At 42.1% G+C, this 14861-nt stretch overlaps 1 protein-coding gene across 6 annotated transcripts in view; it reads right to left on the bottom strand.

The window, feature by feature from the left end:
* The window catches only part of myo3a (myosin IIIA), an 83667-nt gene that overhangs the window by 24199 nt on the left and 44607 nt on the right, over nt 1-14861 (bottom strand). For 4 of the 6 annotated variants that reach the window (XM_046355970.1, XM_046355973.1, XM_046355976.1 and 1 more), the window contains 10 exons: nt 13408-13473; nt 12825-12980; nt 10790-10831; nt 4889-4988; nt 3526-3642; nt 2237-2341; nt 2025-2108; nt 1650-1852; nt 956-1054; nt 723-837 (listed from right to left, as the gene is read on the bottom strand). In XM_046355970.1, coding sequence (XP_046211926.1) covers nt 723-837; nt 956-1054; nt 1650-1852; nt 2025-2108; nt 2237-2341; nt 3526-3642; nt 4889-4988; nt 10790-10831; nt 12825-12980; nt 13408-13473 — 1087 coding nt within the window. The remainder of the gene's footprint in view (nt 1-722; nt 838-955; nt 1055-1649; nt 1853-2024; nt 2109-2236; nt 2342-3525; nt 3643-4888; nt 4989-10789; nt 10832-12824; nt 12981-13407; nt 13474-14861) is intronic. The other 2 variants (XM_046355972.1, XM_046355975.1) reach the window with 1 other exon arrangement.

A 14861-nucleotide genomic window follows, 5' to 3' on the forward strand; every position in this document is an offset into this window, starting at 1 on the left:
ACACACACACACACACACACACACACACACACACACACACACACACACACACACACACACACACACACACACACACACACACACACACGTTAATGTTTTTATTTTTTTGTATTAAAAAAATGTTTAGAAGTGTTTGTAAATTCTAAAGTATTTGGTCTGTAATGTCTTCTCCGTCTTGTGCCGGACCTCAGTAAGACTAGCTATCGCCATAGGCGTCGGCTAATGGGGATCCTAATGAAATGAAATAAGAATCCATTTCATCCAAATCAGAGATGCACTTTCGATGCACCCTGTCTTTATGTGCAAGGTAGACAGGAGAATGAGAGGTAGCCGTACTAGCAGAGTGGTTAGCGATTATAGTGATTATAATGTACTATTGACTTGTGGAACCCAGAGGCAATCAGTTATTTACGGCACTTCCTTGGGCTTCATCAGTGTCCATGTTGCTAATTGCAAACTGTACAAGGCATCATGCCACAGTCCACACTGGCTCATATGACAGCCTATATCAACACTGGAAATCATTCTCTTGACCGTTCAACCAGAATGGGCCTCTTTTCCTGGAACTGTTTCATGGTCATTTGCAAATTTCATTGCACGTGAATACTTTTTTTTCTCCAGGCTTTAACTGAGAACGGTTATGTCGGTAACCTTTGGGCAGGAGGTTGGTTTTCTTTGCTTTAGGAATCAGCGATGAACCCAATGCACTACAGTGTATGTACCTCCAGGGTAAAGCCGATGACTTTGAAACACTGTTCCACCGAGTCAAACTGCTCCTTGTAGAAGGTGTTGTTCACTATGTCAGGGCCCAATTTAATGTGCTCGTTGAACAGATACCTGGGACAGAAAACAGGAAAATAAACCACAATTAATAAGGTGGGGTAATGGCAGCAAAGCAGGGTATTTGGGAAAGTATAGGGTTAGGAGAGATAGGAAGGTTAATTGCGGGACCTACTTCGGGGTTTTGCTGTCTGATAGCTTGTAGTGGGCAAGTTTCTTCCGCTCAGCTAAACCAGCGTAGATGTAGTAGAATATGTGGAAGTTCTTCTCACCTCTGTAGGGACAGTCACAGGACAGGTATATATGTCCACACATGTGAATATGTTTGATGATTGAAACAGAAAAGACTATTAATCCCATCCAAGTCTGTCAACTGTGGTTGCCTACGATTACCAGAAGCCTATTTACAATCTCATAAAAAGCCAAAGACATAGTAAGATGTACTCCGAAAACACATAATTGGCAAGCAACCAAGCTAATCTAGACTGCTGTGTTAAGTCAGTTGTGATAAGACTGTCATCAGTTGTAAAGCTATTTGTCATGCAATACTTATCACATCTGATTATAGGCTTCATGATGGTTGCATTTAAACCTCTCATTTTAATTCCACCAGCTTCAGAGGGACAGAGGAAAAAAAATATTCCAGTTATCCCTTGCCCTTCTTGACCAGAGGCTGCTAAAATATTATAGAAGTAATGACTTTTTAGCCAAATAGATGGATCCACACATTAATTGGCCATTGGCCACAATCGTAATGTTGTTGTTGTGTGAAAGTCACAGGAATGCCTTATACGTATTACATGAAGGCTATGTGCCAGTCAGATGAGGGCCATATGAATGCCTTAGTGAAGCTGTCTGAGGGGTCTTACGTGGCCTGATGGACGACGCGGGATTTTTCCAGGAGGTATTCTGAGATTTGCGCTCCGACAACGGTCCCCCCGCAGGTAAACTTCATCTCCAGGTATTTCCCGAAACGGCTGGAGTTGTCGTTGATGGCGGTGCATGCGTTCCCAAAAGCCTCCACCAAGTTATTGACCAATAGGATCTTCTCTTGGAGTGATCGATTGTTGGCCTGCAAAGATGTGGACGATCAGCATAAAAACGGATCATTTTAAGCGACGAGTAACAATGAAAGCATGATCTGCAATGGTGCACTGTAACAGGCAGAGTATCATGTTCGCCGTCACATGTGAACATGAAGTGCCGTAATTACATTCTATGTCATTCTTACGACCGTATCTCACCTTTCCAAGCACCGTGAGCTGCTCGACCAATAGATGGGCGCTCTCTGTCTTTCCTGCACCACTCTCTCCACTGATTACAATGCACTGCACAGAAACAACCAATCCCCAGTTACTATGGTATTCTGGTCTACTGACATGTTGATATGCTTGTACAGCACATAGTGGAACGTACTGTATCATTCATACATTACAGTTGACACGGACTTGTGTACCTGGTCTGCGTTGTATGACACCATGGACTGGTAGGCTATGTCAGCGACAGCAAAGATGTGTGGCGGGTTCGCGGTGCGTTTCGCTCCTATGTACATCTTTGTGTACTGTGCCAGGAAAAGGATAAGGCACATGTAAGGGGATTTCATTTGAATTTGATACCAACAAGTAAGTTAGCTACACTATATGCAGCTAAAATGGGCTGACTCAAATACAACAACCTTCTAGCTGCCTTCTAGTATAGCAAAAAGACAAAGAGATTAAAGACGTGCTCTGGAACTTTGGAGCGTAATATGTTTTTTTCTTTTTTAAACCTCCCTCTTTGAGCTGGATGTGTCATTGTGTAGTTCATATATGCCTAATCTATGAGCATAATTACGATCTTACATCAATTAGCCACGAAATCCCTAGTTTGAAAGCGACTGTTTCCTGGAGGATATGCCATTTTCTTTCGATTTTCCCACACATGGGCCAGCCCCCTAGCAACTCGAGTTCAACCAATGAGCTTCAGCCCCTCGCCAATTGAGGGACAGCTAGCAAGAGGCACATTATGCACACACAGCAGAGCGAGAGTGAGCCATTTACTTTATGTTCATATTCCTTTTATTCATTCTAATTGTTGCTGCATTGTTGAGAAGGAACCCGCAAGTAAGCATTTCGTTGGACGGTGTATACCCCACATATGACTAATAAAACTTGAAACTTGAGAGCGATGACGTGGTACCACTTTTGGCTTGTGAGTGCTACTTTCAGAACTATTTTCAGAACGACTGGCTAGAAAGTACACAAAAGTACCGGAGAATCTCTTCAAGCAATTTTCAAAAATATAATGACTAGTTATGACTAGTTTAATTATGTGCAACATGCCACAATGGACAATATAACTTCAAAATAGTATAATGGCATTTTGTCTTGAAGGGTTCAATTACAAAAACATCAGCAGTTCAGTAAAGACAAGCACCATTTTTACAGAACAGCATAAACTCTAAAAAGAGAGGCAGTGAAGAAACCGTGTGATGGAAAAGTGTGACCAGTGAGGAGAGAGAGAGAGAGAGAGAGAGAGAGAGAGAGAGAGAGAGAGAGAGAGAGAGAGAGAGAGAGAGAGAGAGAGAGAGAGAGAGAGAGAGAGAGACAACGGGAGCGTGGAAGGGAAAGAAGAAATGGGGCACTGGGGCCCTAATGAGATATGGTCGGGTACATTCAGTAGTGTCTGTTTGGCCACATTAACACACACGCTCGCAGGAATACACACAGACAGACAAACACACATCGCACACACAAATACACACACCTGTGGGCTATACAGCTCCATCTTGTGAAATGGGTTAACTGCAATGAGGATGTCTCCAACGTAGGTATAGATCTGGTCCTTGGCATAGCGCCTCTGAAGCTGCTCTGTGACTGAATTCTGGGAAGAGTTCAAACATGCGCACTCAATATTGTGACATTCAAAGGTAATAATTGATGTTTGAAGAGACGTCATCACAGTGTTTCAGTTTCATCATTTGACGAGGGCCTCGGTGCAAAGCAATGATTACCGAGGAAACATTGCAGTAAGATGAAACGCTTATTAGGATTGCTTACAGTATGCTGGCAAATTGGCAATATATCTGTCAGTGTAAATAAGCATTATGCAACGTAATAAATGTACACTGTCGTTGATCACATGAATATGAGAATCTGAACTCAGTTCCGTTCATCATCTCCACCTTGATTCCATTAGGCATTGTGCTTAGATCATACATTCTGTTTCCACCCCCTCTCTCGGGCCAGACTAGGATATAAACAAAACCAGCCATCTAGAAGAATGGGCAAAAATATCCTGAGGCGACTGAGTAATTTGTATGTTTCAATATGTCAATGGAGCACTCAGCTTTGATAAATCACCCCAAATGTGTTTGGTACAAATATAGCTATTTTCCTTCTATATTGATTTAATACCGATGTAGAGACAACGGGGAAGTAATTCTGAGAGGAAAGACTGTCCTAACTTAAACTGTGGGTGGTTATCAATAACCTACACTCATAGACAAAATGGTGCTATCTAGAACCTAAAAGGGCTCTTTGGCTGTGCCCAAAGGATAACCATTTAGAGAAAAAATGTGGGTTGAAGGTAGAACTCTTGGGTTCCAGGTAAATCCCTTTCCACAGAAACCCAAAAGGAACACAAAAGGGTTATATCTGGATCCAAATAACTTTTTTTTTTCAAGAATGTAGGTCAGGTATGGCAGCTTTGATGGGGATGGAGGCAACAAAACATCTGAACTCATCATGAGGGGCTGCAGTGGCTCATGGGTCTGTGTACCCACATCCATACCCACACATGCAGTCAGAGCTAGCCCTAGCCATTTGGGGGCCCTAAGCGGTAAAAAAATAAAAGTTGCTTCCGTTTTGGGTAATTTATCGGTGGGCCTACAAAATGGGAAGTCAGTCACCAGTTGCCCCTCCCTGACCTAGGTTATTAATACCAAGTGAGAATAAATAAAACCACCTTGACACTGATTAACACAAAGCCGATTTAAATGTATTTGTGGATCTGAAAGGATTGGCTAGATTTGAGCAATATGGCTAAGAATTCCACCTATCGGCTAAGGGGAAGCTATTACCGTGTTGATAATACATATCCGATATCTTCAGCCAATTGAATCTCTTACCTCATCAAGTACTTCCAGGGTGACAAGGTCATCCACTTCGTCGGGGGTGGGGCTTGATGACATAATTTGACCACCTTTCTTGGTGTGGATGCGCTCATGCCTACAACACAGGATGCAATAAAGTCTAAAGCAACTAGTTCTAAGCATCTAAACAACTAACTTATAACAGCAACATAGCTGATAAGTGATTGCAGTAGATTCATCCAGCATTTAACAATGGCTTCACATTACATTCCTCTATAAAGTAATTTTCTTAAAACTGCAACGCCTTGACTCCTTTTTGTCTTTTTACTCTCTATCTACTTAAATTAAACAAATATCCCACATCCACACACTCCCACACAAAAGTACTCCAGTTTACTATGGAATACTACAGAACTTAGCATAGAATTCTGTAGTAAACTGTACTATACTATAGAATACTATACTACACACTTTAGTATTCCTCAATCGTGTGTAGTACTTACTATATCATTTTGTAGTATACTGTAGAATACTATAGTAAATACCACAGTATACTAGTTTGCAAAAACACTACAGTCCGCAAAAACAATGCCGTTTTAAAAAACTATATTACAGTATTTCATTTTCATACCTACAGGATGTTAGCTCTCCAGGAACAGGGTAGGAGAGCCCTGATCTAGATCTATTCAAGCTGTGCTTCTACACAAGCTTTTTGCCCACGATGACAATTTAGCTGCATGACTATCCAGACACTCCTCACCTAGTTGTCCTTTCAACCCCTCTTGAGTGCGACGCCAAGCAAGCGTTTACCTCCCCAGGCGGATAAAGGTTGAGGCTGACCACAACAGAGCTTGACCAACTCTTAAACAAATCAATTGTTGGTCCCCACTGATCCTATTGTTATTGTGTCTAACTGGCTAGTAGCTCCTTTTCCTGTTTTTTCCCTCCCTGCCTTGAATGGTGCCATGACATGTCTTAATCCACGCTGTCTGACTCTACTGGCTGGTTGTGCTAAACCTGATTGTAAATGGTGCTGAACATTTTTTTTTAACTGAACCTTTATTTAACTGGGCAAGTCAGTTAAGAACAAATTCTTATTTTCAATGACGGCCTAGGAACAGTGGGTTAACTGCCTTGTTCAGGGGCAGAATGACACATTTTTTTACCTTGTCAGCTCGGGGATTGGATCTTGCAACCTTTCAGTTACTCGTTCAACCACTAAGCTACCTGCCACCCCCTTGGCTGGTGTTTTTACAAACATTTTCCAATCCTCGCTTGACCAGCAACACGTGCCAGTATTGTGGAAAAACTCAATGATTCTACCCATTCCTAAAGCATCTAATCCCTCTGTGCTGAATGACTTGACATCCTTAGTAATGAAGTGCCTTGAGAAAATTGTGAAAAGTCATGTGTTCTCAGCGCCACCCAGAAACTCCTCGACCCGTTTCAGTTTGCTTATCAGCCCAGTAGAGGAGTTGATGATGCCATTCTTATACTCCTCAACATGTTCTATAGACATCTAGAGGGTCTAGTCTCCTCATCATGGTCTATAGACATCTAGAGGGTGTAGTCTCCTCATCATGGTCTATAGACATCTAGAGGGTGTAGTCTCCTCATCATGGTCTATAGACATCTAGAGGGTGTAGTCTCCTCATCATGGTCTATAGACATCTAGAGGGTGTAGTCTCCTCATCATGGTCTATAGACATCTAGAGGGTGTAGTCTCCTCATCATGGTCTATAGACATCTAGAGGGTGTGGTCTCCCCATCATGGTCTATAGACATCTAGAGGGTGTACTCTCCTTAACATGGTCTATAGACATCTAGAGGGTGTAGTCTCCTCATCATGGTCTATAGACATCTAGAGGGTGTAGTCTCCTCATCATGGTCTATAGACATCTAGAGGGTGTACTCTCCTTAACATGGTCTATAGACATCTAGAGCCAAATCCCATTTCAAGGTTCTGTTTGTTGACTTGTCTTCTGCCTTCAACACAATCCAGTCTTACATTCTGGCACAGAGACTCATTCGGCACTTCCCCTTAGATTTGTGGCTGGTTTTGTGGCTGTTGGACTTCCTGAGCCAACGGTCACAGCGGGTCAAAATAGGTCCCCAAGTGTCCGACATACAGTGCCTTGCAAAAGTATTCGGCCCCCTTGAACTTTGCGACCTTTTGCCACATTTCAGGCTTCAAACATAAAGATATAAAACTTTATTTTTTTGTGAAGAATCAACAACAAGTGGGACACAATCATGAAGTGGAACGACATTTATTGGATATTTCAAACTTTTTTAACAAATCAAAAACTGAAAAATTGGGCGTGCAAAATTATTCAGCTCCCTTAAGTTAATACTTTGTAGCACCACCTTTTGCTGTGATTACAGCTGTAAGTCGCTTGGGGTATGTCTATCAGTTTTGCACATCGAGAGACTCAAATTTTTTCCCATTCCTCCTTGCAAAACAGCTCGAGCTCAGTGAGGTTGGATGAAGAGCATTTGTGAACAGCAGTTTTCAGTTCTTTCCACAGATTCTCGATTGGATTCAGGTCTGGACTTTGACTTGGCCATTCTAACACCTGGATATGTTTATTTTTGAACCATTCCATTGTAGATTTTGCTTTATGTTTTGGATCATTGTCTTGTTGGAAGACAAATCTCCATCCCAGTCTCAGGTCTTTTGCAGACTCCATCAGGTTTTCTTCCAGAATGGTCCTGTATTTGGCTCCATCCATCTTCCCATCAATTTTAACCATCTTCCCTGTCCCTGCTGAAGAAAAGCAGGCCCAAACCATGATGCTGCCACCACCATGTTTGACAGTGGGGATGGTGTGTTCAGCGTGATGAGCTGTGTTGCTTTACGCCAAACATAACGTTTTGCATTGTTGCCAAAAAGTTCAATTTTGTTTTCATCTGACCAGAGCACCTTCTTCCACATGTTTGGTGTGTCTCCCAGGTGGCTTGTGGCAAACTTTAAACAACACTTTTTATGGATATCTTTAAGAAATGGCTTTCTTCTTGCCAGATTTGTGCAATATACAACTGATTGTTGTCCTATGGACAGAGTCTCCCACCTCAGCTGTAGATCTCTACAGTTCATCCAGAGTGATCATGGGCCTCTTGGCTGCATCTCTGATCAGTCTTCTCCTTGTATGAGCTGAAAGTTTAGAGGGATGGCCAGGTCTTGGTAGATTTGCAGTGGTCTGATACTCCTTCCATTTCAATATTATCGCTTGCACAGTGCTCCTTGGGATGTTTAAAGCTTGGGAAATCTTTTTTGTATCCAAATCCGGCTTTAAACTTCTTCACAACAGTATCTCGGACCTGCCTGGTGTGTTCCTTGTTCTTCATGATGCTCCCTGCGCTTTTAACGGACCTCTGAGACTATCACAGTGCAGGTGCATTTATACGGAGACTTGATTACACACAGGTGGATTGTATTTATCATCGTTAGTCATTTAGGTCAACATTGGATCATTCAGAGATCCTCACTGAACTTCTGGAGAGAGTTTGCTGCACTGAAAGTAAAGGGTCTGAATAATTTTGCACGCCCAATTTCTCAGTTTTTGAATTGTTAAAAAAAGTTTGAAATATCCAATAAATGTCGTTCCACTTCATGATTGTGTCCCACTTGTTGTTGATTCTTCACAAAAAAATACAGTTTATATCTTTATGTCTGAAGCGTGAAGTGTGGCACAAGATCGTAAAGTTCAAGGGGGCCGAATACTTTCGCAAGGCACTGTACGTACCACCAACACAGGCTCTCCTTGTACACTAATAGTTGTACAGTTCCCATCCTGACAGACACCTCGTTAAGTTCGCTAATGACCCTGCCTTGACCAGCCTGTTGCATGGTGATGTGGAACACCATGGCCCGGTCCTAAATGACTTTGTAGAGTGGTGTGACCAATCCCACTTAGTCCTCAATACCAACAAGACCAAAGAGATGTGCATAGACTTCAGGAAGCGCACAACACCTCCCTCTGAAACATCTATCAGAGGTCAGAACATAGAGATTGTAGAGGAATACAAATATCTGGGTGTCCTCTTGGACAATAAACTTCAGTGGAGTAGATGTACAGACGTGACCTACAAAAAGAGTCAACAGAGACTGTACTTTCTCAAAAGGCTGGGATCTTTTAATGTTGACTGTACTATACTGACTCTGTTTTACAAATCTTTCATTGAGGGTATTTAAACTGCTTGTATTGTTTGTTGGCAAGGATTATCACCATAGCAATTAAGTTACTTGGAGTCAAGCAGACAGGCCTGGATGAGATCTTTAAGGTCAGGGCCCTCTGCAAGGCTCACAAAATAATTTTAGACCCCAGCCACCCCCTGTACCCGGACTTTGAACTAGTCCCCTCTGGGTGCAGGTATAGGGCACCCCTCAGCAGCAAAAACAGAACTAGACAATAATTTGTGCCAGGTGTGATTTCCCTCCTAAATAGCTCGGGCTAATGTTCCTATCCACCCAGTAAGGCCAGCAGGCTAGTCCCTTTTTATTGCTATGTAACTGTTAGGGAAATTGTATTGTCAATTTGTTTTGTAATTAAACGCAACTTTACATGACAGTGCAACAAAATTTCCCCATGGGGACAATAAAGTCAGTAAAGCTGTGACAATGTCATTTTTCACGCTATTTGATGGGTCATACAGAGTTTGATTTGTTAAAACATGGGTGTAGGTTGTAGAAACTACAGTCAAAGTTAGACATGAAACAGAAGACGGAGAAACAAACAACACATCTACACTCAAAAGGGTCTAAAACACATCTACACTCAAAAGGGTCTAAAACACATCTACACTCAAAAGGGTCTAAAACACATCTACACTCAAAAGGGTCTAAAACACATCTACACTCAAAAGGGTCTAAAACACATCTACACTCAAAAGGGAACACAAACTAAAACACATCTACACTCAAAAGGGTCTAAAAAAACACAAAATCTACTAAAACACATCTAAAAGGGTCTAAAACACATCTACACTCAAAAGGGTCTAAAACACATCTACACTCAAAAGGGTCTAAAACACATCTACACTCAAAAGGGTCTAGCCTGACTAAAACACATCTACACTCAAAAGGGTCTAGCCTGACTAAAACACATCTACACTCAAAAGGGTCTAGCCTGACTAAAACACATCTACACTCAAAAGGGTCTAGCCTGACTAAAACACATCTACACTCAAAAGGGTCTAGCCTGACTAAAACACATCTACACTCAAAAGGGTCTAGCCTGACTAAAACACATCTACACTCAAAAGGGTCTAGCCTGACTAAAACACATCTACACTCAAAAGGGTCTAGCCTGACTAAAACACATCTACACTCAAAAGGGTCTAGCCTGACTAAAACAAAACACATCTACACTCAAAAGGGTCTAGCCTGACTAAAACACATCTACACTCAAAAGGGTCTAGCCTGACTAAAACACATCTACACTCAAAAGGGTCTAGCCTGACTAAAACACAAACACATCTACACTCAAAAGGGTCTAGCCTGACTAAAACACATCTACACTCAAAAGGGTCTAGACTAAAACACATCTACACTGACTAAAACACATCTACACTCAAAAGGGTCTAGACTAAAACACATCCTCAAAAGGGTCTAGCCTGACTAAAACACATCTACACTCAAAAGGGTCTAGTCTGACTAAAACACATCTACACTCAAAAGGGTCTAGCCTGACTAAAACACATCTACACTCAAAAGGGTCTAGTCTGACTAAAAAAACACATCTGGAACACAAGGATGACAGGGTCATCCTTTGATGTCGACAACAATCATCTAGACAATGACTTGATTTCAGCAAAGCGCTGGGTTGTGGGTAGGGTACAAACTACAGTCTACAGTTAGGGCTTTGATTAGACAAAATAAGTGGGCAGGTAACTAGCTACCCCTACAACCCCTACCAGGGCATTCATAACCCCTACCTGTCGTTACTGTCTGTGCTTCTGTCTGTCTTTCCATGATGGCTTAAATGACAGAAATAACATTACAGTTCATAAGCAGGATATGACATCGTTGCAGTGGTTGAACTTGATATCTGGGCTTCAGGGGCCCAACATTCAGTCACTGGTGAAACTTTGAGCCTGAAGGTGACCCAATATCCAGCTGATGTGCAATTTGGATTACTGTCTACATCCAAGTCAAAATTAATGCCTCTCTCCTCCAATGGCAGACAGTTGTGCAACCAGTAGGAACGTAATAGAATGTAATAGAACATAAAGTACTGTCTGGAGTAGGTGAAGCTTGGGTTTGAAAGTTAAGATGAAATAAATGCACTACATTTTCACATTGGATCACGGCATGGGTCCCTTTCGTAGATAACAAGTGACAGGACTGTATAATAACATGTAAAACATGCAAGGTTATATAAGAATAGGTCTACATGACCAACAGAGAGATGTCATGAAATATATTATGGAAGGAGTTTCTAGAATGTTCCATATGTTGTTTTTTCTTCTTCTTTTATTTCACCTTTATTTAACCAGGTAGGCCAGTTGAGAACAAGTTCTCATTTACAACTGCGACCTGGCCAAGATAAAGCAAAGTAGTGTGACAAAAACAACAACACAGAGTTACACAAAAACAAATGTACAGTCAACAACACAATACAAAATCAATGTACAGTGTGTGCAAATGTAGAAGAGTAGGGAGGTAAGGCAATAAATAGGCCATAGAGGCCAAATAATTACAATTTAGCATTAACACTGGAGTGATAGATGTGCAGATGATGATGATGTGAAAGTAGAGATACTGGGGTGCAAAAGAGAAAGAGGATAAATAACAATATGGGGATGAGGTAGTTGGGTGTGCTATTTACAGATTGGCTGTGTACAGGTACAGTGCTCAGTGAGCTGCTCTGATGCTTAAAGTTAGAGAGGGAGATATAAGACTCCAGCTTCAGTGATTTTTGCAATTCGTTCCAGTAATTGGCAGCAGAGAACTGAAAAGAAAAGCGGCCAAAGGAAGTGTTGGCTTTGGGGTGACCAGTGAAATATACCTGCTGGAGCGTGTGCTACGGGTGGCTGTTGCTATGGTGACCAGTGAGCTGAGATAAGTCGGGGCTTTACCTAGCAAAGACTTATAGATGACCTGGAGCCAGTGGGTTTGGCAACTAATATGTAGTGAGGGCCAGCCAACTAGAGCATACAGGTCACAATGGTGGGTAGTATATGGGGCTTTAGTGACAAAAACGGATGGCGCTGTGATAGACTACATCCAATTTGTTAGGTAGAGTGTTGGAGGCTATTTTGTAAATTACATCGCCGAAGTCAAAGATCTGTAGGAGAGTCAGTTTTGCGTGGGTATGTTTGGCAGCATGAGTGAAGGAGGCTTTGTTGCAAAATAAGAAGCCGATTCTAGATTTCATTTTGGATTGGAGATGCTTAATGTGAGTCTGGAAGGAGAGTTTACAGTCTAACCAGACAACTAGGTATTTGTAGTCGTCCACATATTCTAAGTCAGAACCGTCCAGAGTAGTGATGCTAGTCGGACGGGAGGGTGCGGGCAACAATCGGTTGAAGAGCATACATTTAGTTTTACTAACATTTAAAAGCAGTTGGAGGCCACGGAAAGAGAGTTGTATGGCACTGAAGCTCGTTTGGAGGCTTGTTAACACAGTGTCCAAAGAAGGGCCAGATATATACAGAATGGTGTCGTCTGCGTAGAGGTGGATCAGAGAATCACCAGCAGCAAGAGCGGCATAATTGATATATACAGAGAAAAGAGTCGGCCTGAGAATTTAACCCTGTGGCAGCCCCATAGAGACTGCCAGAGGTCCGAACAAGAGGCCCTCCAATTTTACACACTGAACTCAATCTGAGAAGTAGTTGGTGAACAAGGTGAGACTGTCATTTAATGCAAAGGTCAGTTGAATCCTGAATGCATAGTGCTATGTGGGGCCTTTTTAGCTTTTATCTTTCTACCATTGGCTAACAGAGGTCATCTGTATCATGATGGTACCTTGTCTTCCCAGTGGTTCCTATCTGCTGGTTGAGGTCTATGAGTTCCATCAGCTGTTTCTGCAGGATCCTCTCTCGGCCTACAATCTGTCTGATGAACACATGCTGGAGCAGGTCTAGAACGTTAGGCCTCAGCTCAAAGTCCTTGATCAGACATCTGTGGGTGAGACAGTTGGACAGGGAGAATGTTACTTATGCTCTGGGCCTTGCAATCAGCAAGTGAACATTGTGATATTCTGATTCATGCTTCTATTTTAGAGGGTGAATGGTTTATGAAGAGCAAATCTGAAGAGGATAATAAACCAAGTATTTTGGCCTGTAAATGAGAGGGATTATTTACACGTTTGTGCTCTGTAATTAGCAACGACACACACACACACACACACACACACACACACACACACACACACACACACACACACACACACACACACACACACACACACACACACACACACACACACACACACACACACACACACACACACACACACACACACACACACACACACACACACACACACACACACACACACACACACACACACACACACACACACACACACACACACCATTATACTCACTTGCAGATGAAGTCGTTAAAGTGGTCCGACCACAGCTCCGGCTGGTACAGGGTAGGGGGAGGGTTTCTGTATGGGGGAAATAATCAAAAGATAAGATAAAATGTGAATTACACAGACTGGGAGGAGAACAGAGTCTACGGTTGGGAGCAGGATGATGGAATGATCATCACACTGTGCTTCATTTCAGATACCAAGAGAAATCTCAATGTTAAGCCTGACACTCACATAGCGAAACTTTAAGGCCACTTGGATCTAAGCATTTTGGTGAAAAACACCAACAAATGATTTCGAAGCTAAACAGCACCAGGTTGGACTTGCAGAATGCTGACATAAACTTGTCATGGGACCATCAAAATGTTGACAGGTGTTATGCCAATTGGAAATAACACAGTTATAAGACATTATACCCATTATGCAGACTTTCTCCTCCAATCTCAAAGTATCCACAATTAATACAAAAAAGTGGTCCTTTAACAAGCAAATACAGCCAGAGACTGTAGTTAGCCCCCCAACCCCGACAAGACAAGACCACACCCACTAAGGAACAATAACGCTAATTTGTATAATTCCCTGTCCTGTTTAAAGGGGTTCTTTAGGAGAGGGTGCTTGGCACAGGTTGTAAGATTTGATATTGACTCGCTAATGCATTGGGCCCTTTTCACGTCCGCACTGACAGCGATTCATTGCTGTAATGGGAGGGCATACATCTCCTGGTTATCACACTTAGTTCACACCCCATATAGACAGAGTGTGTGTCAGACATTTAAATGGACTCTGTTCTGCCAACGCTCCCACTATTAAAATGAATTCTTATCTGGAAGACAAACAGGTCTGGAGAAGCTGTGGGGAGGGGAGAGTCAACCATCTGCTATCTAGACCTGGATACTGGAGCTGAATGTGGAATCAAGGAGCTGAGAGGAAACAAGGACGCCTACTGTAGCGATATACTGGTGAGAGACTAAAGGGTTTTGACCATTGTGAAAGGACGCAGCCATCAGTAATATTGAGTCAAGATAATAGCAGTGGTCAGACAAGCTCATCACATCTCATCAAATTCTCATGCAACTAATTCATCTGTGTGATTAGTACAACCTACTCAATGTGTTTAAAATGTGTAATTCCGGAAAATATTTAGACCATTCCTATACACTCCTGTATCTTTCTACTCCTTTACTAAGAACCGTTTTGATCTGAAGAACCCTTTATGGAAATGTTAGGGTATAATTAGGCTCTCAAATAAAGGCCTTATGATATATGTAATGTATTGTCATAAATAATTACATTTTAAAGGCTAATAAGGCTGGTGGAACCATTCATAGAGGGTACTGGGAAGAATATAAAAGGGTTTCTCGGGTAAACAATTCATAGAGAGTTCTAGGTATAACCATTTACAGGGGGTTCTATGAGTACCCTACATTGTGGGTTCAGGTAGAACCCTCTGTAAAGGCTTTTAA

This window comes from Oncorhynchus gorbuscha, linkage group LG07 (genome assembly GCF_021184085.1).
Source record: "Oncorhynchus gorbuscha isolate QuinsamMale2020 ecotype Even-year linkage group LG07, OgorEven_v1.0, whole genome shotgun sequence".
In the NCBI taxonomy this organism is placed as follows: domain Eukaryota; kingdom Metazoa; phylum Chordata; class Actinopteri; order Salmoniformes; family Salmonidae; genus Oncorhynchus; species Oncorhynchus gorbuscha.